Source organism: Aspergillus thermomutatus (genome assembly GCF_002237265.1).
Source record: "Aspergillus thermomutatus strain HMR AF 39 chromosome Unknown NODE_170, whole genome shotgun sequence".
In the NCBI taxonomy this organism is placed as follows: Eukaryota; Fungi; Ascomycota; class Eurotiomycetes; order Eurotiales; family Aspergillaceae; genus Aspergillus; species Aspergillus thermomutatus.
The window spans coordinates 1-23,267 of NW_020798219.1; the positions used below are offsets into that span (position 1 = coordinate 1).

At 50.1% G+C, this 23,267-nt stretch overlaps 9 protein-coding genes across 9 annotated transcripts; 4 read left to right on the plus strand and 5 right to left on the minus strand.

Annotated features, from left to right (window-relative positions):
• Nucleotides 1-1,887: 1,887 nt before the first annotated feature.
• Nucleotides 1,888-2,331, minus strand: VTC1 (putative vacuolar transporter chaperon Vtc1; the record flags this gene model as incomplete). Its single annotated transcript, XM_026754099.1, has 2 exons — nt 1,888-2,225; nt 2,298-2,331. 2 exons carry the CDS (start codon nt 2,329-2,331, stop codon nt 1,888-1,890), a joined length of 372 nt encoding a protein of 123 aa, XP_026612480.1.
• Nucleotides 2,332-3,255: 924 nt separating this feature from the next.
• On the plus strand, nt 3,256-4,010 carry CDV56_100689 (dynein light chain Tctex-type family protein; the record flags this gene model as incomplete). Its single annotated transcript, XM_026754308.1, has 4 exons — nt 3,256-3,282; nt 3,406-3,444; nt 3,562-3,636; nt 3,726-4,010. 4 exons carry the CDS (start codon nt 3,256-3,258, stop codon nt 4,008-4,010), a joined length of 426 nt encoding a protein of 141 aa, XP_026612481.1.
• Nucleotides 4,011-4,645: 635 nt separating this feature from the next.
• On the minus strand, nt 4,646-6,070 carry CDV56_100906 (WD40 repeat domain-containing protein; the record flags this gene model as incomplete). The annotated part of the gene is made up of 4 exons (XM_026754525.1): nt 4,646-5,305; nt 5,364-5,859; nt 5,931-5,952; nt 6,049-6,070. 4 exons carry the CDS (start codon nt 6,068-6,070, stop codon nt 4,646-4,648), a joined length of 1,200 nt encoding a protein of 399 aa, XP_026612482.1.
• Nucleotides 6,071-6,913: 843 nt separating this feature from the next.
• Nucleotides 6,914-9,193, plus strand: CDV56_101260 (uncharacterized protein; the record flags this gene model as incomplete). The annotated part of the gene is made up of 1 exon (XM_026754879.1): nt 6,914-9,193. The coding sequence occupies one exon, from the start codon at nt 6,914-6,916 to the stop codon at nt 9,191-9,193; it is 2,280 nt and encodes a 759-aa protein (XP_026612483.1).
• Nucleotides 9,194-10,026: 833 nt separating this feature from the next.
• CDV56_101707 (SUR7/PalI family protein) lies at nt 10,027-11,077 on the minus strand (the record flags this gene model as incomplete). The annotated part of the gene is made up of 2 exons (XM_026755326.1): nt 10,027-10,589; nt 10,672-11,077. The coding sequence occupies 2 exons, from the start codon at nt 11,075-11,077 to the stop codon at nt 10,027-10,029; spliced, it is 969 nt and encodes a 322-aa protein (XP_026612484.1).
• A 1,548-nt stretch (nt 11,078-12,625) lies between these two features.
• Nucleotides 12,626-14,139, plus strand: CDV56_102064 (PI-PLC domain-containing protein; the record flags this gene model as incomplete). Its single annotated transcript, XM_026755683.1, has 3 exons — nt 12,626-13,184; nt 13,254-13,853; nt 13,919-14,139. 3 exons carry the CDS (start codon nt 12,626-12,628, stop codon nt 14,137-14,139), a joined length of 1,380 nt encoding a protein of 459 aa, XP_026612485.1.
• Nucleotides 14,140-14,738: 599 nt separating this feature from the next.
• Nucleotides 14,739-15,600, plus strand: CDV56_102352 (peptide alpha-N-acetyltransferase complex A subunit ARD1; the record flags this gene model as incomplete). The annotated part of the gene is made up of 2 exons (XM_026755971.1): nt 14,739-15,120; nt 15,218-15,600. The coding sequence occupies 2 exons, from the start codon at nt 14,739-14,741 to the stop codon at nt 15,598-15,600; spliced, it is 765 nt and encodes a 254-aa protein (XP_026612486.1).
• A 318-nt stretch (nt 15,601-15,918) lies between these two features.
• CDV56_102502 (uncharacterized protein) lies at nt 15,919-18,066 on the minus strand (the record flags this gene model as incomplete). Its single annotated transcript, XM_026756121.1, has 1 exon — nt 15,919-18,066. One exon carries the CDS (start codon nt 18,064-18,066, stop codon nt 15,919-15,921), a length of 2,148 nt encoding a protein of 715 aa, XP_026612487.1.
• A 639-nt stretch (nt 18,067-18,705) lies between these two features.
• CDV56_102853 (COPI-interacting protein CEX1) lies at nt 18,706-21,563 on the minus strand (the record flags this gene model as incomplete). Its single annotated transcript, XM_026756472.1, has 9 exons — nt 18,706-19,477; nt 19,538-19,710; nt 19,770-19,973; nt 20,035-20,329; nt 20,391-20,764; nt 20,825-20,971; nt 21,041-21,151; nt 21,244-21,381; nt 21,441-21,563. The coding sequence occupies 9 exons, from the start codon at nt 21,561-21,563 to the stop codon at nt 18,706-18,708; spliced, it is 2,337 nt and encodes a 778-aa protein (XP_026612488.1).
• Nucleotides 21,564-23,267: the final 1,704 nt, after the last annotated feature.

The following is a 23,267-nucleotide window of genomic DNA, read 5'->3' on the forward strand; positions in this document are numbered from 1 at the left end:
GCTATATATTCAGCTACTAGATAGTCAAGTCTAATGATGTTGGTGGTTGAAAAGCTTCAAAATATTATTAGAAGCGGCAAAAATTCGTCGCTCGGTGGTATTCGTCGCTCGGTGGTTGATTACGTTAACTAAGTTAACTAAGTTAATGATTATAATATTATTATAATCATTATAATGTTTTAGTTCCATTATAATAATGCTTAATCAGCATACCGAGCCACACTAGCTGCTAGGTTTAGGTATCAAATCATAAACACATAGACCTCCCTAAGGTAGCAATTTGATGAGATATACGATTCATATTCCACTACTACTACAGTTATATATACTATGGATACACCTGAAGGCACGCCTTTTTCATGGGGTTCCCCTACTCCTCAACCCCTAGAGCCATGCGTTACACCGATATCTTCGTTACACCATGATATACGCATATAAGCATCAAAACGCGTAGATAAAGGAGTCGTATAATCTACACCTATCCTAAGGCTACCCGTATGGCCTATATCGAATATAGAATAGTTGATTTTTTGATCACATGATGGTAAAACTGCCTATTCGGGATTCTGCCGGCACTACGGCTAGTTGTTTGACATTATATTATAATCGCTGCTAAAGGTGTCTAGTTATCTACTTCTAAGGTACCTACCAGGCATGGATCAATCCTAGGTCGGACTGCATCGCCACCGCAGTCACAACGAATCAAATTGCCGCCATGCCTACTACCTTTCACAAGACAAGGTACCTAAGCTACCTACCTTTACCTTCCTATGTATTCGGTTGGTAGAAGCTCCTTGGTTTTGAGACTAGACTATCTTTACTGTATTAAAGTGCCCCCAGATAGAGGAAGATGAACACTAACATTAATTCAAGCCAACTCTCTGGAATGCTTTCAGTGATGAGATTATCTTAGTGCTTATATTTCTATCGCATCAGATCCATATAAGCGGATCAAAATCAAGCTTGTATGATTATTGAATAGACGATGAAGCCGGCGCCGTTGCAACCGCACTTTCCTACGCTCCACCGTCTGCTATAGCTTCACGTCTACTATGCTCGAATACGCCGGGAAGACTCATCTGAATGTCTGCAGCGCATAACCGACATGTTTCAACAAAAAGAAATATCGAGATTCAGCGATGAGAGCCAATGTTGCTCCATTATATCAGATTTATGCGCCTACTCCTTCACACGGCACCGACCTCCAAACTCCGAACAGAATTGCTTCAGATGATCGCCAACAGTTCCGATTCCCGCGGGCTAGCTGGATGATCACTCTTCTGATGCCCGAACAATCAAGGTAGCGGGTGTCGACATTCTGAGAATCCCATCAAATATGCAGCCTGGGCAAAGCATGCTCAGAGGAGTTGCCACTGGACTACCAAGTACAGAGGCAATGCGACGGTTAACGCGCCGGGAAAGAGGCAGACCGCTGGAACTTCGAAACATTCATTAATGAAGAATATCTGACCCAGACTTGCGAGAATCGTCCCTGGTTTCGGGTAGAGGATTCATGTAATAGACAACGTGCTTTCATCTCAAGAGATCTGCCAACTTAAGCTTCTATCATTCCGGGCACCCTCATTCGGAGTCCTTTGGTTGAAGCAGACACAGAAGGCGAGATGGAAACCCCAGGTTGAATCATAAGGTACATGCGGAGTAAAAACCAAACTCCTAGACAAGAAAATAAAAGAGCTGTCTCACAGCTCTTGGCACATAGACGTCGTCGTCATCATCAGTTCGCTTGAACCTGTACTTGTTGCAGTGTTATACAATGCACCAAGCGCGGAAGGACCGTCGGCTTATCAATTGACCCAAACAGAATGTGTCATGAGGAGATTTACAGGCAGGGAAAAAAATGAACGGCACACGCCCGCGAGGCAATCTTCAGTCCACCTTCATACGGAGGATAAAATTGACCACAACAGCCGCCAAAAGCGACAAGGCCAGTACAGTTGGACCGTATCGGTCGTCAATCCCACTCTGCCCCCGTCGCCGGATACTCTGCGCCCGCCAGTGGAATGTGAAGAGGGCGTATAACATGGCTGCCATTGCGATGATCGTGAACAATCCGGCGGAGATGCGACCTACGCGGTCGCCAAAGTTGAGCAGGCCAACGGCCAGTCCGCCCAGGATCACTGTGAAATTGAGCCACGAGAGGAAGGTACGTTCATTGGCGAAGAAGACCTTGGGTTCAACCCGGGTTGGCAGGGCAATTCGCTTGCCTGTATCGACGGGTGGATGGGTAAGTACATGGCGATCCAAAGTGATGACCCATTGTTATCGGTGACACATACCTGGAGCAGTCTGCAGGAGAGGTTGACTCGACATTATGGGTGAATGTGGAAAATTGGTAATAGAATGGGGAGATTAAAGGCTGATAAGAGTTCAGAGAGGGCTACCAAGGAAGGGTTCGATGAGGAACGATTGATCAATGTTTGATAACACAGAGGAATGTGAATTCAGCTAGAAGAAAAAAGAATTGGTAAGAGAAGAAGGCCGCACAGCCGAAGCGAAGCTATAATAATGGTTGCAAGCAGGTAAAATATGGACGCTGGCTGGATTGATGTAACTAAGTCAACTAGAAGGGCTGGACTGACACTAATCGGGAGAACTACCCCTCCCGGTATGACAAGCGGTCAATGCTAGCTCAAAGAAGACTAGTGTGTAGCGCTTATGCGTTTCTGCCCAATCTGACCGCTCAAGAGACCCCACGTGCTCCGTTTCTTTGCTGTGCTGTGACTGCCTGAGGCCCTAACATGGAATATCGTTCTGCCGTGTCCTTGTGGCGGTGACAGTGTGAGATAAAGTAAAGGCTAAGCTGGTTCTGGAATAGCTTGGCCCAGTGCGTTGTCCAATCATCAGCCGCAAAGCCACATCCATGATGCCACGGACTCTGATGTGTGTCGTCCCCAAACATCCAACGCAGAAAGCACATCGGCTGTGACCTCCTAACCTTTTCCCTTCTTCCGTTTCCTGCAGTGCTATCCATATCTGGTTATCTACATTTCCTGCATATCTGTACCCCACCTGGTAAGCTTAAACTGGACCTGAATCCTGTCAATTGGTTTGTTTGACTAGCTCCGAACAGCGGTCTCATCCCCCGCAATCGCACCTTCAGCATTCGTCGTTGCGCCGCACTCCCTCGACCTGCACGGCGTTTTATAGGCTCAAGAAGTGATATACCTGCTGACTAGAGCACTTCAGCTCACGTATCACGTTTGTCAACCCATTCTACTCGAAGCCTCATATACAATGGCTGTTGAGAAGGGACCTGTTTCTGTGCGTGACTGACCCTATCTATCCCACCAGCATCATCTGCGACGCTCAGCATCGAACTTTGTCTTTCATCCAAATATCGCACTTTCGGTCGCGGATACTCACTGACTCTTTCTCTGCCTTTAGCCCGTACCCATTCCGGAGCTCACCAAGATTGCCACAGATGTGCGTTGTTTGCCTCGTCCACTCCGTCAATAGTAGTCATTTTGCTCGACTTGCATACCCTACAATAGCGAAGATCTCAACTTGGGCGATATACTTGTACTGACAAATTGATTCAAGGCTTGTGATTCGGCCCTGAAGAGCGCCGAGGGTTACGAGCACGCCAAGGTTGGCGAATGGAACTCCCAAATCATTGTGAGTATATCAACCTGTGGCAAATGATATGCCTTCAGGCACGTTGACTACCAAGAGCATGTCTGATCTATAACCCTTTGATTCGGTAGAACACTATCCTCAAGGCCCTTATTGCAGCGACTGCCCCAGAGCCTCCCGCGACATCACCTCCATACCGCTTCACCGTCAACAGCACCATCGTTCAACAAGGCTTGATCGACAAGTCCTCCGCAGCGGATGGCGCCGTCAGCAACGCCGGCAAGCGTGGTATGCACTCCGCCTCGGGCGCCTTCTGGGACGTCAACCGTGATGGAATGTGGACATTCAAGTACCCCGGGGCTGAAGAGCGGGGCCTCGATGTCGTCGTCAGTGTGACATGGTTTGCTCTGGGCTAGTCTCAGTCAGAAACTTATAAAAAGAAAAAATATACTCTCCCCCCCATCTTGTTCTGAAGATTTTGATATCTCCATGTTTCGTTCTGATGTGATCTTCATTTCATCTCTATTTCTTCTACGACTTTGCGGTTGTTTTAGCATGCCTTCGTCCTGTTATAGGTTCTCAGCGACTTGGTGTACAAGAACAATGTTGATTACGATATCGATTAGTTCCAGAGATTGCCGCTATTTGTATCAGCACGTCAGGTGCCGAGACCTATAGAAGTTAACATTCCAGCAGACTTGGGGGGAAAGAGGTGTCAGGAGGAAATTTGCATCAGCGAATGCATTCACCCCATCGAGTCATCGAATTCACCGCCAGTATCTCAGAACCGCCCAATTCAGGAATAGACAATGTCTACAGGACAACATAGTGAAAGAAGTCGAAAGAAAAATCATTAGACTGGATAAGCTAAGGGTGACAACCGAAACACCGTATCAAACGATAGTCAAAGCTTCCCTTCTCCCAAGACCAGACGCCATGCTAACCAAGGAACAAGAGAATCAATCGAGACAAAAGGAAGAAGAGATCACGAACATGGACATGTAGTATGACTCGCGAACCCCGGAATTTCACTGGGCTACTCTACCCCACCTCAACGAGGCTCCGAATAATCGTTCAATGCAACACATACCGCCCCGCGGTGATGGCCGCTGTATTGACGAATGATTTGACCCGAAGCCAGCTCCCACAGACGCGCATAGTGATCACTCGAAACGGTAACAAGGTAGGCGGAATCTGCAGAGAACGCGCAATCCCACACCCAGCGTTGATGATTGGCTAATGTGGTCTCTAGAAACGGGGTTCCCGTAGTCATGTCCATCGGAGGTCCATCCGGCTGCACCGGGAAAATCTGCTGTGGCTCCGGATTCGCAGGAGCATTTGCTTTGATGTAGGAAATCGGGTTCAACTCCCCACTTCTTCCCAGGTCAGTGCCAATGTGAAGGTCCTGGACTTTGGGGGATGTCGGGGACGCAACGGGCTCCTTCGCTACAGACTCTTTGACTTCAGGCGCAGGCGACTCATTGCCGTTGGCTCTGGCCTTGGCTGTTATCGCCGCCATCTTAGCCGGGGGAAAACCAGGATCGAGATTCCAGACCTTAGCGGTATGGTCGGCGGAGCAAGTTGCCAAATGCTTGACGTCAGGAGAAAGGAGAACCCGTGTAAGATAGTCTTTGTGAGCTTGGAAGGTGCAGATTGGAACAATACGAGTCAATTCAGCGTCCTGGATCATGCGCCAGATGTAGACATTGCCCTAGGACCAAATGCTGATTAGTCAACGACGCTATGAAACACCAAGTTCAACGCGTTACCTTTTTGTTCCCTGCACAGAGAAGAGAGCCATCGCTTGCGACACTAACACTCTGTACAGCAACGTCCTCCTCAGGAATGAGCTGGTGGGTGCAGACGCTCTCCCCCAGATCCCAGACCCTAACGATACCCGCCCGGTCACCACTAATTAGCTCACCCTGATTGGGGTGGATCACGACGTCATTGACTGGAGATTTGTGTGCATAATTGCGCTGCAAGCTTCCCGTACGAGTGTCCCATACTTTCACCGTCCCGTCCTCAGAGCTGGTGACCATCCACTTCCCCTCACAATGGAATGCGACCCCCGTGATGTTGTTCGTGTGACCGTCAAAAGTCATGACAGGATTCGGATTGGTTGACTTGATATCGTAGAGTTTGACATTGTTGTGTCCCGCGGCCGCTAGGTAGCGCTTGTCGGGAGTGATGCAGAGACGATTGACTTGAGAGTCAGGGTGCTGGATTGTCCGCGAACATATTCCTGAGAGGGCCTCCCAAAATCTATTCCGGGCAGATCAGCGCACAATGCCCCAAAGAATCAGGCAGCACCAGAAAGCATTCGCTTCGCCTACCGAATGGTATGATCATAGCCCGCTGCAACATCCCACAACAACTACGTCAGTCACGCAGCTCCGACAAAGAGTGAGATCGAATTAGATAGCACGGGAAATCTTCGCAAGCCATACTTACCAGTACAGAGAATGACACTCATTATGAGTGAGATAGAACAGCGTGAGACTCGAAAATCCTCGAGGATGTTGGATGATTGAGAGTCTTCGTTGACTCGTTGCGGGTGGGGGGAGAAGTATTGGAGGTTAATTGCTTCTCTCATCCTTCCTGCCGGCCTTTAAGCACCCATTGCAATCCTGATTGGGGTTAGCGCAACAGCTGATGGTGAGCACACGTGAGCGGTTGTATAGGCGGTGAACAAGGCGGAATGCCCATTATCAGATTCGAAAAACGCAGTTGTTTTGTTCCATCTTCACTTTTATGACATCTCTCTGGCTCCATATCGTCATATATCCTACAGGTTCCTTCATCCTATTGCATCTATGCGAAGGACTGCGAACTCTATTAGTTTGCTTCTGGGCATACTGAACTCTGCTTGACCTGATTGCCGTTTATGCATGCCGAAAATAACCATGGCTTTCCTTGCTTAATCGTCCGTGTCTGATCGTGTTGTGTTGAGTCGACTTCATCGAACTCGCCTGACCGTTCCATTCCGAGGTTTTCTCTCATTCCCTACTCGTGGTACCTTGCATAGTTTGCTACACGGTCCTTGCCTTATCAGTCAGCTGTTGCGTGATCGAGCAGTGCCCTCTGGCATAGTCATCTCTGTTTAGCTGTGGCACAACAAGAGTGGCACAAGCGGCTGAACACCACAGAGTACAGCTACTCGGCGTGAGCGTATGCATATGCTTTCTGTTCAACTGTAGCCTTTATCAGTCCTTATGTGGTAGAGTGTTCTTTGCGCTTTTTCTGTTCATTCTGCTTTGCTCGCCACATCACTTACGCCTTGGCGACGTCAGTGCCTCGCAACTTCAATATCCGCCGCATGAAACCAACCGATAATTTTCGAGCTACCGCTCCAGCAGATCATACCCGAGGCCCCGATTGTGGCTGGTATTCTGTGCTGCCCTGGTTTTTGACTTCCGGTTGTCTTGGGCTTTCTAAGGTCGAGATGGAAGGAAGCGTGGTTGAAGGTATTTCTACCTCTCTCCCGACCTGCCCTCTATTTTCGCAACCATATGACCCTCAAAGCCTTTTTGCTCCTGAGGATCTGCCAAATCCCCCATCTTATCATGATCTGGGGCTTACACCTCCCCCTGGGTCGCAGCTGCTACAACCTACGAATGTCACTCAACCGCACCCGTTGCTTGACGAGCACGGTTCATCCGACGGAGATGTGAGAATATCTATGGCCAGTCAGCCCGCAGGATCGAACTACAGTGATCAGGCGAGAGGCTCACGCAAGGACACGCCCGACGACCCGTCTCAGTTGAGACAGGAGAGCTCATCGAATATCGAAGTTGGGCCACCGTTTCCTAGTGGTCAAGCCGCCAGTCCAGTCGAGTCGACTGTCGTTGCCACAAATGCCGCATCGCAGACCAGACTTCCAGAGCCCTTGAGCTCGAACACTACGCGAAATGCAGACGATCTGCTCTACGATCCTCTCTTTGGTACCGACTTTGTGATGCCCAATTTCGACGCGAATCCTTCGCCTTTGAAACGGACCGCCGACGAAGCCTTGGCTGATGATTTCCGATTGTGGCACCGGCCCGAAAAACGACGGATGCTGGGTTCACTACAGAGCTCCAGTGCACCTTCTCTGAATGCAACACCGTCTCTGTCCTCACCTGACACTATTCAGTTAGATCAATTTGAAACAGTGCCCAATACACCAGGTGGTATCGCAGAGTCTCAATTACCCGCGCCTCCTTTTGACTTTTTTGATCCTCTATTCGAAGATCCTGCTTTCCACATTCCACTAGACCTATCTGAAACTGAGTATTCTTTTGAGAACCAACCGACACCTCACTCTGCAGACGCGGGTTCTTCGTATGATGCGTCCCGTCGTTCGAGCTTGAACTCTTGTGAAGACAGTGGCAATGTTCAGGTGCAAGCTGCTGACCCTGTGACCTTCGATCATCAGGCTGAGTGCGTACCACTTCCTACAAGTGAATTGACCAAGCGACAGTTCTCGCTCGATCCCCAAGATGTTCTTGCCAACGCCGACCGTGAGACTCTGCAGCGAGTTGATTATGAACCTGAATACATATCTCCATATCCTGTGTATCGTGGGCCTTTGGGCTATCTTCCCTCAGCTCCGGGTATTCACGTCAAGTGCATTCGGATCGCCGATGACCAAATCAACGCCCGTCTTTCGCACCTCAAATACAAAGTTCACCAACTCAAATACGAGAGAGACAAATACAGAAATGCTTGGTCTAAGTGGACAGCACTAGAAGCCTCAACAGGAAAGTCAAGGGAACAGATACTCGAGGGGGAAAACGCGACGCTGCGACGCGTGTCTACTCAACACCAAAAAAGAGCGGAGCAGTACAAGCAAGAAATAGAGGTCTGGAAAGGCAGACTACATGATCTCAGTGTTTTACACAACAACCTCCTCTATGAGATCCATGTTCAGAAGAGAATGCCTGCCGTGGCTCCCGTTCCGCGCGGGTACAGGCCCCCTACATATCCGCAGCCCGTTGCACCCGGTCAGCAGCTTGCGAGCTTTCCTGCCGTGCCTGTTTCACAGCATCCCGTACCAGGTCCTGCCTCTTCGCCAAGCCATGTCCCTGTTCCTACTCAACCACCCGTCATGCCAGCCTTTCAAGGGCCCAGCACTCCTTATCCTCATCTGCCTCATCAGAATCCGGCTCAGAAAGACCCGCAGCCTAGTGGCACCACACCTGGATCAGTGCAACATCCCACTCCGGCAGAGCCACAGCCAGAAAGAGTGACTATTGATCTTACTGACGAAGCACCCGGGATCACACCCAATCTAGCTTCGATTGCTCCATCGGAGCCATCCCAGGAAACCGGGGAGCTTCTTCAATCATTGCAGAAGAAAAGATACAACTGGCTCGAAAGAGCGAAATCAGGTTCCGCACAGCCTGCGGTAGCTCGAGCAGGATCTCGGCCTCCGCTACGTTCGGAATCTGTGCCTCGAGCCTCTCAGCAGTCTCCTGCGTCACGCTCAAGTAGCAATCAGCGGCCTAGCGTACCTCCTCCCGAGATACACCCAGCAAGCGATACTAACTATGACGACCAAATTGATATCGAGGACGAGCTACTCCGCGAGATGGAGGAGGAGTTGGCTCGAGGCTGACCAATTTTTACGTTTCGATACCCATTTCATTATCGGCGACACTGCATTTTGGTCTTCTATCGAGGCGTTCATGCGATACACCATTGTTCTACCAATCTTGGAGGGTTCTCATGCATAGCACGGATCAGGATTACAATTGCATAGCCTAAGACTAATCAGCACTTGATGAAATAACGGAAGACATCAACACACTTTTGCTAGGCTTATTTAATCTCAAAATAAAGTCTCATCATCTATCCGCTCAGCTCAAAATACATAGATATCTATGGCGAAGAAAACGATTCCCTTTGGACATGGAATCTAAGCAATCATGCCAATCGTGATAAGGTCATAAGAATCATGAATGTTGCAAAGCAAAAAGTAAACCCAAAATTGGTATCAGCTCCGGAAATGTGAAAATAGAACACCATTTATATATCCTCTAAAGATGAGACGCTGGGTCTTTATGCTCCTGAGACCTGTCTGGACCCGACGCGCTCGTTGCAACAGATAGTCCACATCTCGTCGTAGCCGATCAGGACGCCGTCCACAGCGGCTCGAGATAATGATTGTGTAAGGTAACAGGTTTCGTGTATATGTACATGGTAATCGAGTCGAGTATCGACACTTGTTGGAGCATCTCACTTGCGGGTTTGCCAAGTTCGATCGGGAAATTGGTGCATGAACGAATGTACCAATGAAGGTGCTCTCCTTTTATACTCTCGTGCTGTTTGATCGACGCAAAGGCCGAATTGGAGAGGGAATCCGTTCCCAGTCAGGGCCATTCGAGAGACACAGGAGGAAGCGACAAGGGTTGATCCTGATGAAAAAGAGACAAGAGTAGAATCCCCCGTTCAGACTGTTGCGCTCGTCGAAGGACTATTGGGGCTGTCCTTCTCGTTCGCCGCCCCTCGCTCTGTTTGCTTAATAGACGTAGACTTGAGCTGTTTCCGGGCCTTGCGGCCGCCGCAACAGGCAGCACAGCATGAACCAAGCTCTACGATGAAAGCCAGGAGATTGAATGCCGACGCAATCCACATGAAAGCCATCATGCGGGATCCCAATTCGGCACCTATGTTGAGATCGTATCCAGACGATGTGAAGACGTTCTTGAAGATGATGAACATGACCGTGGCAACGACTGAGGCAACAATGGTGAAGAGAGCGGCGAGGAAAGTAAGAATGAGAAAAGGAAAGGCCCGAAGGAAAACGAAGGTGCGCCGTCGGTGCGGAGGGTGCAATTGGTTGACACCGGGATCAGGCGAGATTGTCTGAGGAGGACGAGAGGAGACGGCAAATGGAGCGAGGAAGATCAGAATGAAGGTCAGGACGGTAGCTGCGATGAAGAGACCAAACATCCAGTGAGAAGCGAGGCGAGCGATTTTGAGAGCATCGGTGATATCGCTTGGGAGTGCAACTATGGGGGGAGAGGAGGAGAAACTGACGTTAACCTTGGACATTCGATAAATAACAGTCCGAGATGGAGAGGGATGACCTACTGGTAGCTCCAGCCAACAGCTCACTCAGGATGATCTGGACCGGGTTGAACCAATATAGGGTTTCTGGCTTGGAGCAGTGGGTGATCCCGGAGTCCATATATCCTTCGCAGAAACCCCATAATCCCACCTGGTAGAAGTCATGGAGACCGATAGTTCTGGCAATACTGTTGATGAGAACGGCATTTGGGACGGACAGAGGAATGATGTTTGATAGATCGATTTTGAGGAAGTAGATCTCTCGGAGGACGGGTTTGTCGGAAACATTGCCAATGACGACCAGAAGCAAGAAGACCCAGGCTAACAGATAGAGTAAAGAGCGTATGATCCGATGCCAAAGCACCTTCGACCGGGACCGGCCATAAACCGGCCGTTCTGATCGTCTCCGGAATGCTGGAAGCTTTGCCATGGAATAAGTATAGAGCTTTGGGGAAGACGGATCAAGCGCGTGATTGCTAGGTGTCCTGAGAATAAGAATTGAGAATAAGAATAAGAAAAAATATCAAAAGTAATATCAGCCCGGATTAGAGAACTAATAAAAAGTATCTATATGATTGTGGAAGCCCAATGATGGGAGAGCTAGTTCAGGGACGCGCGGGACGAATGACGTTAGACATCGATAAAGACAGGCGATAAGTAGTCAATCTGGAGTATCCGGATTCTCAGAAGTCAAGGAAACTAACAAGAAAAACGAGGATGATGGTGAATAGAAGGTAGATCGTAAGGAGATCGAGAGAATAGGAATCGAGACGGAGAGACTAGATTTTCAGCAACGATCTCGAGGGAAGGAAACTTGGACAGATGAAGAATGAAGAGTGTCAAGGCAAGTACGGAGTTGACCACTTGCAAACTGCTCAGCCCCAGACAACAATTCGCCATCAGTCTAAGAATCTAAGAATCATCCGTAGATAGATACCAGGTAGGGTAAGCCAGGGAAACTAGATACGTGGTAGTAACTCGGTGGAAAGGGTGTACTCCGTAGGGGATAACACTATGGAACTGGAAGGGTCAGCGGGTACAGTTTCAGAGTGGGTAGATAAAAAAGCCATGAGGGAGGCTGGTGGCAGTCAATATCAATTTAGCCAATAATATTGTGAGATACTGCCTTTCTGTCAATCAGTTTGAACATACGGAGTATCTCCTTCTCATCCCCTTCTCCTGAGCTGAGAAACTCCACTTTCGTCAGCGTAAATAAAACACTATCACTGTAGATCTGTTGATCGCGTTGGCAAAAAGGGCATCGTAAAGTCAGACAGTATCCTGATTGACTCCTGGTCGGATCTAGCTGGACATTCTCTTATGCCTCTGTGTTGGGCCTCTAACGTCGGGTCAACTCTGGAGTGAAATCCCAAGGTGTGACGGTCTCGACTGTTGAGCAACTTGAGCAGAGTACGGAGCACCCTTTATTCCATGGTAATTTTTCATTGGCCCCTGATGTGCAATTCAACGTCATTGAGCCCCGAAGCTCTCCACTACCTGGATTTCGTTTTCCAGTTGCCTAATGCAGGGCTACCTTTGATTAGCTATAAAACATGCCACGATCTGCCTGGGATCAGCCACTGATCATCCGCTGGCTTGCAAGTGGGTCTGCGCTAGTGCTATTTTAAACTTCAGATGCCTCATTTAGTTTATTAAATTAGTAGTTAGTAGGTAAGGTTCCTGTACACTACGTCACGTCGTTACAGGTATGATACCTAAAATTACCTTACCACACCCTCTCTACCTTACCTATTCTCTCCTCCCCATGGCAATCCTCCTGTTGAACCATCAAACCGTCGACCAACGGACTGGACTCTGGGTTTCGGATTCGGAACAGCTCATTCACTCGGTAGGCACATACAAAGACTAGGTCGTGGACACAATTTATAGCCTTCAATGCTGATATAGAACGACCCGACCTATATGATCTGATTTCAGTTTCCGACCTGTCCGAATCACATCGTCCTTCGCAGCAACAATGCAGTTGTTAACCCGTTGGCTGCCACTGTTGGCGGGAGCAGCCATTCCTCTGGCGCTGGCTGCAAAAGATACCTCTACTACTAGCAGCAGCACCACAACGACGACAGATGCTCTCTTCACGATCACAGGAACAATCACAGATCATATCAGCGATGCAACTTTGCCTACCGGCACTTATATCTCCTATACTTCCACTCTCACTCTTCCCACCGACAGCAATGGCAAAGTCAGGTCCTCGATGGTGACTGGGTCCGAGTCCGCTGTGGCTAACGCTACCACTTCCGGTAATTCGACGATTCATACCACTTCCATAGATACAATGACGAGACTGGTCGGCAATAGCACGGCGAATGCCACCATGACTGCGTCGGCGTCGGCTTCGGCATCTCCCGTTGTCAACACTCAACCTTGCAATGGCTATCCCGAATTTTGTGCTCGCAAGTACTCAAACATCACCATGGTGGCTGCTCACAACAGTCCCTTTGTCAAACCGGGCAATGCTGCTGCGAACCAAGCGTTGGAGGTGGTCAGTCAGTTGAACGACGGTATCCGGATGCGTACGTGCTCTTGAAGAACATGTCCTTGTTCGAGACCGACCGCTAACCTGATATGCGGGACCTGTGCAGTGCAATTTCAGACTCACTATGAGAACAACACCATGTACCTCTGTCATACGAGCTGTGATCTACTCGACGTGGGCACCCTGACCGACTACTTCACCACGGTCACCCAATGGATGAAACAGCACCCCTACGACGTGGTCACCATTCTTATTGGGAATTACGACTATGTCGCACCCGGAAATTTCTCCAAGCCGATCGAGGACTCGGGCCTGTCCGATCTGGTCTATACCCCTCCGAAGATTCCCATGGCCCTGGACGACTGGCCAACCTTGTCGGCCATGATCCTGTCTGGCAAAAGAGCTGTCGTGTTTATGGACTACCAAGCCAACCAAACTGCTCTTCCGTGGCTGATGGACGAATTTTCCCAAATGTGGGAGACGCCGTTCTCGCCAACCGACCCAGCTTTCCCTTGCACCATTCAACGTCCCCCTGGTCTCTCAGATGAGGATGCTCATAAGCGCCTGTACATGGCCAACCACAATTTGAACGTCGAGATCAACATTGCCAACATCGATCTGCTCATCCCCAACACCGCGCAATTGAACCAGACGAATGCCGTATCTGGGCCTGGTAGTCTCGGACGAATGGCTGAGAACTGCTCTAGTAAGTTCTCCTCATGCTTGTCAAGTCGCTACAAGGAGATGATGTCCGGCTCTAACCTGTTCTAGCCATGTGGAATCGTCCCCCCAACTTCCTCCTTGTCGACTACTACAATTACGGCAATTTCAATGGCTCTGTTTTTGAAGTAGCAGCGCAGATGAACAACGTTACCTATAACGGCAACTGCTGTGGATCCACTTCTGCTGCTCCTAGTCTGATGCCGGCAGGAAGCTTGCTGAGCGCGCTGTTCGTTGTTGCAGGTGTTCAATTGTTCACCTCGATCTTCTAGCTTGAGATTTGGCCTTTGTATTCATCTTCACCCTATAGACCGCGGCTTTTTCATTTACTTGACTGCATCCGGAGTTGTGGGTTGCCATTATATTGAGGCATTTTCTTTCATGATGATATGACTGCATTGATACCGCTTGGTGACATTGTACATATGTTTGTTCATATAGCATTCGGCCTCTACGGAGGGTTATATTTAGGCATAGAAACCGGGATTATTCTGCATCATGATTTTCCAAGAAGGTTGCTCTAACCGCTATGACATGGAAACATGGTGAACACTACATACATTTGCATCAACAATAGAGGGTGCCATCCATTGTCCAAATGGATATGTTGACGCATATCGATTGGCTGATTGAATAGGGTTTAGCGCGCTCTAACCACATGATTTCCGGTTCTCAGTCATCATCAACGCTCTCCATTGTTCGAGCTCCGCACCCATTCAAGCCCATTTTCCATTCCGTCGAAAGGCCAGGCAGTCTCAATTGGGCCTCTATATATCTGCCAGACCTCCTGAAAAATCGGCCAGAGTGCCAGGAGCTTGCCATACACCACCACACCTCCAACCTCGCAACAAATCAAGCCGGAAATAAAAAAATGGTCGACATCGTCCCCCTCTCCTCCTACCCCTCGTACATCGACCTCCTCCCCTCCATCCAAACCTGCAACATCACCAACCTCCCCGAAAACTACTTTCTGAAATACTACCTCTACCATGCCCTGACCTGGCCGCAGCTGAGCTTCGTGGCCGTCGTGCGGCCCCGCAATGGCTACTCGAAACACAAGGGCGGTGCCCCAGGCACGGCAGGCACCGGCACCGGGGACCTCTCCGGGCAGTATCCCAAGGTAGTCGGGTACGTGCTTGCGAAGATGGAGGAGGAGCCGACGGACGGGGTGCAGCACGGGCATATCACGAGTTTGAGTGTGATGCGGACGCATCGCAGGTTGGGTATTGCCGAGAGACTGATGAGGATGAGCCGTATGCTTCTCTCCCGTTGCTTTTTCCTGTCAAGTTTTTTTTCCCTTGACAAATTTTCCTGTTCCTGACTGACGGAGATTGATCGGAAAACAAAAAGAACGCGCCATGGCCGAGTCCCATCGCGCCAGTTACGTTTCGCTGCATGTGCGTGTCTCCAACACCGCCGCCCTGCGTTTGTACCGTGACACCCTCGGCTTCAAGGTCGAGTCCGTCGAGAGCAAGTACTACGCGGATGGGGAGGATGCGTACGCCATGCGCATGGACCTTACCGGTCAATGGCTGGACTGGAAGGAGATCGAACGCAAGGACAGAGAGCGCGCCAAGAGTGACGAAAAGGACACCGATGAGGGCGACGAAGTTGGAAGTTTGGGCAAGAAGGAGGAAAAGACCGTTCGCGTCAAGGTCGGTCGGAGTTTGGGTGTCGGCGATCTGGTGGAGAGGAATGAAGCCAACCCTTCGCAACAAAGTGTCGGCTCGTAGAACCGAGTCTTCGTGGTCAATCACATATACCTCTAAGAGCTAGTCTCTCTGAAAGATTACATGAAATCCTGGGTAAACGTGCTCGACCTACGGAATAAGCAGTGGCATGTCCATTGAACCAGGTTATTTGAAATGAGATCCAAGTATCAACGTGTTAGCCCAAAATGCGCCCATGAATATCTACTAAATGCCAAGTCATAACATCATAATAAGATCCAGGCATATGAGGATCCTGTACTGACCAACTACCCTCTTGTATAGTGCTGGTGTTCTCCATGCACTCGATGGCGGTGACTCCTGTTCAAAGACAGGCGGCCATCACGATGCATCGTTCGAGCCAGAACCTTTGTCTTTCTTCGACGGAGAACTACTATTTCCTTTTAGCGTCTCGCCTTGTTTCTGCCCGTCTTTGCTTTCCTCTGTCTTCACCCTTGTCGGTGCTTCTCCTCTGCGAACACTGGAATTTGCGCGACTGCCGCCATCGGACCCAGTGCTTGGTGTGTTTATTGAGCTAATCCCACTGGCCTCAGAACTCAAAGATTGCCGTGGGGACGCACACGGTGCGCCTATACGAACCATTGTCCCCCTCTCCTGGCTATTGCTCAGTTCCAAATTCTGCAGCCGCTGCTCCAGAGGAGTTTCGGGAGGATGCTCGTTCTCCCTTGATGTTTGGCGGGACCGTCGTTCCTGACGCCAGCGGTTACGCTTGATCCTCCGTCGTTCCCGTTGTTCATCCCTTGCACGACGGAACACATCCTTGAATGCTTTCTTGGTGGCTCTCACCTCCTCCTTCAGGGCACGTCTCTCAGCAGAGCTCCGCTGCTGCTCCTGTGGTGACTCCCACCGGCCCCAGCCGCCACGGCCGAGCCCTTGCTGCCCATCGTGCCCCCATCCATTTCTCCAACGGCCTCTTCCAGAAATGCGAGATTGGCGGCGGGATTCGCGCAAAACATCGAGCTGACGCCGAAGACCAACTGCCGCTTCGTACAGCTCGCGGTCGTGATGGTTGTTAAGAGATTGAAGCTGTGCTCGAACAGTCGCCAAATCGGACGAACTGAGGTCAGACGTCGTCGATATCGAATCGATCGATGAGAAAGATGACTCGGATGAAACAGAGCCGACTGATGTTCTACGAGCAGGCTGGGTGACCGGTGTGGTCACGGGTTGAGTTGACACCACATTGACTGGCTGGTAGCCATAGCCATTGGTGCAATAGCCTTGAGCTTGTGGGTTGTTGGCAGCATACTCCACACGAGGAGGGCTGGACAGACCGCTAAAAACATCCTCGAGCTTTCGACTGCGAAGTCCGGCCTGCTCCTCTATCCAGCGTCCATGAGCCATGGCTTGCTCTTCAACCTGCCTTCCATAATGTTGCGCTTGCTCCGTAATGCGCTCACTGTACTTCTGCGCATGCGACGCCAGCGATGATAACCAGCCAAAAGGACCAGCTTTGGAGGTGCTTGAGTACTGATACTGCGGACCGTACGGACGATTGTTCCAGCCCCATGAGGAAGGCTGCTGATATTGTGAAGGCGGTTGAGGAGGGTAAGGGTATGCGAGAGGAGGAGGAGGAGGGGTGTTAGGAACTATACCAGGGGGGAAAAAGGCAGGAGGACCATACGGTGGGTAGGGGGCAGGAGGCATCTGCGGATTTGGGTACGGGTACACCCCAGTTGCGTATGCTACGCTTGCTGGCGGTGCGGTCGGTTGCCCTGCGACCGTTGGCAGCATGCCCGCGGGGACGGATGCGGAATTTTCACCAGCCTCTTGTGCCTGCGTTGACCGGTTCGCCCGCGATGCCTTAGTCGCGGCCGGGTAACAACGAGGACACAATGGAGAGACAGGCGCGTTCTCAGATTCCGTCACATAAATGAATTCGATGCGAGTTGCACGAGGTCCAAAAAAGCATTCGTTCCATTCCTCAATCACAGCTGCGATTCGCAGTTGGCGTTGCTCATCTGTCTCTTGCGGGCGATCTTTTCGATCTCTCTGTATCTCGGCTCTCAGCTGCCGAGGTAAGTGAGCGGACGATGCCGCAAGGCCCAGGTGCGGAGGAAACAGATATTTCAGAAACATGTCCCAGTCCTGCTGGGTGATCTCCGCCGTCCGAGGGCTCCAACACCGAGGACGACGGGGGAAGTCTTTAGACTGGCTCCGCGGGTAGATGGTGAGAAGGTGCGAGAGAGCAGGCCGTTCCTCGTCAAAATGAGTTGGAGGTCGCTCTATGAAGTAGGCCGTAGCGGATGCGAAGTTGGCTGGGAGGGCGAAAGACGCCGCTGAGGAACCATCAACGGAAGCTGCCGAGCCATCTCTGGACGCGATATCGCTCAACGACGCTTCACCTCCGCGAAGGCGGAGAAAGGTACGAGCCGTTTCTGCCGACGCATTGTTATCTCTATTATTGACCGTCGGTGCGAGCAAGGGATCGACGGCGGAGTATGGCGGAGGAGCCTCGTCGGAATCCATCACAAGATTGTCGAATAATTGTCCAACCGCAACGTCGGAAGTGACTTTACTGGAAACAATAGAAAGTGGGCTGATTAATGATCAAGCATCGCGCATTTGACTGATGATCAGGAAAAACCAGATATCCCCCCAAACAGTGATGCCCGCACGGCTTGAGATCGGGCGATGTACTGCGAAGGCAGCAGAATTAACGAGGGTCTGTCAAAGAAAACAGTCAGCTCCTTGTGCATAGGCCATACCGTACTACTAATAAGGTGATATCGCCTCCTAACTCACAAATGTACAAAAAATTTCCGTAATAGAAGCCCCGTAAGCAGGACTCTGACGATGAAGCCGAAGCTTGCACCAAGTACTGCCAGAAGAAGCGGCGGAGAAGCAGAGAGAGAGAGCGTTAGTCAGTGCTGATCACGGGATTTGCACGTTCAATCGATAAGCATCATCTGATTCATATCAACAAGTCAGGGACTCTATGGAGTTAGACGGACAATAATAGAAACTCAGCGGGATTGGTAGTCTATCGTCATGTTACAATATGTGCTTGGTATCTCAAAGCTATCCAACGATCCAAAACTCCATGCCTTGCAACGCTGAAAATCAAAACGAGACTCGATGAGAGATCAAGCAGTCATATTCATTGCATTAATCCCAGGCGTCACCCCAACCATCATCTTCATCCTCATCCTTGGGCTTCGTATCAATTCTTTTGGTGGGGGCTACCACTGTCTTTGGTTTGGAAAGGCTAGTATGACTGGGGGTTCGAGTTCTAGTTGTCGTTGCGGCGGGCTTGCTTAAACCTTTGGGCAAGGGTTTCTTCGCTTTGGCCTTAGATTGTGCGGCCAACCACCCGGCAAAGTCGGGCTCACCTCCATCATCGAAAGGAACAGTGGCGGACTTTGGCGCCGGGGAGCTGGTGACAATTGGGGCACTGAACGGATCGTCGTCTTTCAATCCATTCTCCTCCTCATCATCGTCATCAATAGCCCCCCAAGCTTCGTAGACATCGTCCGTTTCATTCATTGTTATGGTGCTCGAAACCGGCTGGTCCGATAGAGATCGTCCTAGAGGTTGAGCCTCGGCACGTAATACCTTCTTAGGTAGATCCAGCGGCGTGGAGGGTGATGATCTTGTGGGACGAGGTACGGATGCTGAGCGAGCTGCCTCCGTCTCGGCCGGTTTACTAGTACCCGTAGTTGGCTGTATCTCACCGTTGGCTGTCGTAAGTTTGTTGGTAAACGAGGAGATTGCCCACCCGGCCCAGGACTTATCATTTGATGTTCCAATACGCGCAGCATCCTTGGGTGTTTCTGCGCTAGCGGTGGCTGGCAGTGCCGTATCGGCCATTGAGCTGCTCCAATTGCGAATGCGTTGTAGATACAAGTCTAGAGTTTTGTTCGCTTGGTCTCTCACCAGCCTAGAATATTCCGTTAGTGCAGGGCCGAAAAAGAAAAGGGACTGAAGACTGAGGACTTACTTCTCTTTATCCAGCAAAGATGGGCAAATAGCGGGAAGGACCTTGCCTGCGCAATCCTCCTCGTTGAAAAACTCAATTGTTGCAGCCAGCGCGAGCAAACCGGCATTGCGGGCATGGACGAAAGGATCTCGCAGTGATCGGGTGAACGCGGCAATGAGGACCTTTGGACGTGACTGCGGACAAATTTTAGTACTTTTCAACCTGACAGGATAAGTGGCCACTTTGCACTTACACCTTGTCCGAGGTGTTTCGCGATTTTACCCAAGCAGATGGTCGTGTTGGTCCGAATACCTGGCTGCTCATCGTTTGCGGTTCGCGCGAGGAACTTCAACAGGTCTCCATTGATAGTTCGGTCACTGAGTTTACTGACGACCGACAATACAGCTTTGACCGTCTGTTCTCGAACAACAGGCGCGACGTCTGTGAATCCTGACGTCTAGAAGGTCACGGGTATGTCAGTCTCCGTCCGAGATATTGGAGTCTCCGCTCAAGCTTACCATCTGTGGGAAGATTTTGTCGTTTACAATCTTCTGTGGTAGGTTGTCAATCATTAATGGTAGGTTGTCGAGTAGACAGACCCGAAGAGCTCTATCAGGGTTGCCGAATAAGCGAACAATGACAGGCGTTAACTTGGAGCTGTATTCATCTGGTGACAGTTTCGTCCCGATCTTCAAGATAGCACTCAAGACTTTCGGACCACCGCCCCCAAATTCGACTGATTTGAGCAATTCCGGCAGGACCTTCATCTTGAAAAATTCCTCAGGGAAATCGTCTGAAAGCTCATCAAGCTCACTGGTAGAGTCAGCTCACAACGTCTTACCGCAGCAGAATACGCGACATGCTTTGAACTTACTTGATAAATTCCTCCCGCTCGGCATCATTCTTAAGGCCCAGGCTCTCTATGTCGTCCGTCAACCGGATCAACGGTGTCTGAAAGAAGCCACCCGTCTTCTTCCCTTGCTCAACAAAATGTGCCGCGCTCAACCGCATTTTAGGATTGGCTGTGCAGAGACGCCTGTAGCTTTGATGCATGCTGGGTGGTACATTCGTCGTTTTGCCGACTTGGTCACCTCCCGCAAAACTGCCATTGAAGACCTCGTATATCAGGATGCCAAGCCCATAAGCATCCACTGCTGCCAAGGGATGTCTCTTGATTATATCCCAGCCACCCTTGACGACTTCTGGCGGAGTGTACCGAGCCGCGTCTGGTACAAGGCTACCGTATGTCTGTATTTTCGTCAGCGAGTTCAAAGATCCCTCAGACTTGGCCGGTAGTGATCGACTGACATATATTACCGCATTCTCGTCGTTCATGGAACTCAAGACATCAAATCCTCCAAGCTTCCATTCACCACTCTCACTAGCGAATATTGAGGATGCCCTGACAATCCCATGAACGGAAGAAGCATCTTCATTGATGAATTTGAGAGTAGACTACAGGAGCGAGGCAAAAGCAAATTCAGCAAGTATCTTGAGACACAGATTTCTGATTCTGGCACTTACAGCCACCGTATACAACCCCCATATTGAGGTTTCCCTGCTCAGACTTCGGCGCTTGACATGCCAGGACAGAGGAACAACCCGCTCGGTCACGATGTAGATGTTGGTATCTGTCTATATTCTGTAAGTATATGCGCACGTAGTAGAGAAGAATTGTCTCGCATCATGTCCGGTGTGAGTGCGCCCAAGGATTAGATTCCAGGTACCTCGATAGTGTCCAGCACTTTTATTACCCCGGGATGTCTCAAGGTCCGCGATTTTCGCACGGCATTTTTGGCCAAAGGAGTGCGAGAATTGTTTGAAGAAATATCGAAGGTGAACACGCTGCACGGGGAGCCGTCTTCCTATACAAACCACGCATTGTAAGCGTCCTGTAATTTCAACATCTCGGGGAGTATCATACCCGTTTGGTAGCATTATGGAGGGTCCAGATTGAGTCTGAGACGTCGACTCTGTCGCCGAGCGAATAAGGGAATGAGCTGCCTTTTGCGATCGCAGATGCGACGGCTGACTTGAGGAAATCCATGGCGGGGACGGAGCCAATATGCTTGTTATGTAGGAGGATCAGTTATTCGGATGCACGCAGGAGCTTCAGCACCGGGATGTCAGACGTTTCGAATCAATGGTAATTGCTCAGTTACCTTGACAGCTCCTGTTAATGCGACTCGAGTGTGGTAATCAGTTTGAAAAGGACACCCCGTCCTCGGGAGTCTTGGAACTTCGTGAAAATGAGGGGAGAGACTGATCAATTTGGCCAGAATTGCCCTCTGTATACCCCGCCCCAATACGGCTTAGGGCGATCGTTCCTCCGTGCATGACTACAAAACACTCCTCCGTCACCATCTCTCCGTCTCCATGCGCTTCTTCCTTCTCTCATCACGACACTTGCTTCAACTTTTACAGTTCTAATGAGAATCAGCGAGCTGTTCAGCTCTCGTGACTTTAGATGAGGCTTTTTCGATCTGATCGCCATACTGATGATTTATTTACAACCCCATACAGCCAGTTTATAAGCTTCTATCGCGACAATCCATCAGAATCAATTTGGCTTTCCTTCTCTACTAACTGGTACGTCTTTCCATGTGCCCTTCCGCTCTCTAACACTTTGCTTCCCAACCCCGTTACCGCTACGCATCTCCAATGATGTGACACTGGTAAAAGGTCAGACCGCGTTATCCCAGAGTACGCGCTGCATCCCCCGCCGAAGGTACCCCCGACTCATACGAGAATAAAATGCTCGGCCTGGGAACTGCGAAATCCCCCTTCCAAGATGCATCGAGAACAGGCGAGAATCTGTCCAGGTCCTCATGGACATGCCCCAACCTCATTTTCCACCCTTCGGCTCGTTCAGCCAAACAGGCACGTGATTTTGTAAAAGGCACAAGGTCCTGGCCGCGAGGCTCACGGCGTTGTTTACCTTGGAGAGACATGTGTACATGAAATCAGCAATATGGCGCCACATACTGGGGTTCCTGGTCCGCTTCGTCTCCATGAGGAACTTCAGGAACCAATGGCTGTGGCAAACATATCCTTGGCGGGGTATCTCTACCCCTGCGACTCCCAGTCACTGTTTGAATGGGCGAGGGGCACGGAGAAGAAGTTGGATCGAAATGAGGACGCGACATGGTGTGAGCTGTTTTCGGTGCGGATTCGTGGAATTCGCTTTTGCTAGGCCGCTGCTCTCTCTGGAGCCCATGGTACCGCGGCTGCACCGTCGTCACTCTTGGTTGAATGAAGACCGCAATGTAAACTGAAAAGACCTGAGGAGATACGAGTGGTGTTTCTTATTCACATCAAACACCTCATACAAGCAAGACAAAACTCTATGCTAACTTCGGACGATAGGTTTTCTCAAACTGCTGCCTGATTCTTGTTTTACCGATCTGTCATACTTCGACATTAACAAAATTCAACTCTTCGTCTTAATTTTCACGGTAGTCATGTCATCCCTTACTATTTTTGATAGCTAGTCGTTGCGTCCCCTCTCGGATCCTCCTCCACCTCTATATAGTGAAATTGAGGTTTCAAGATGGAGCATTCCGTAGTCCAATTTCTTCCTCGGTGCCTGAAGAGTGGCTGATACGTTCTCAACGCACCCTTCCATCGGCGCTCCTCCACAGTCCCTCTCCGTGTACCACAGCAGCTTAGATGAGAACGTCGAAGAAGAAGAAGAAGAAGAAGAAGAAAAGCAGGCAAAATCGACAACTTAAGAAGGCATAAAAAGAATCTC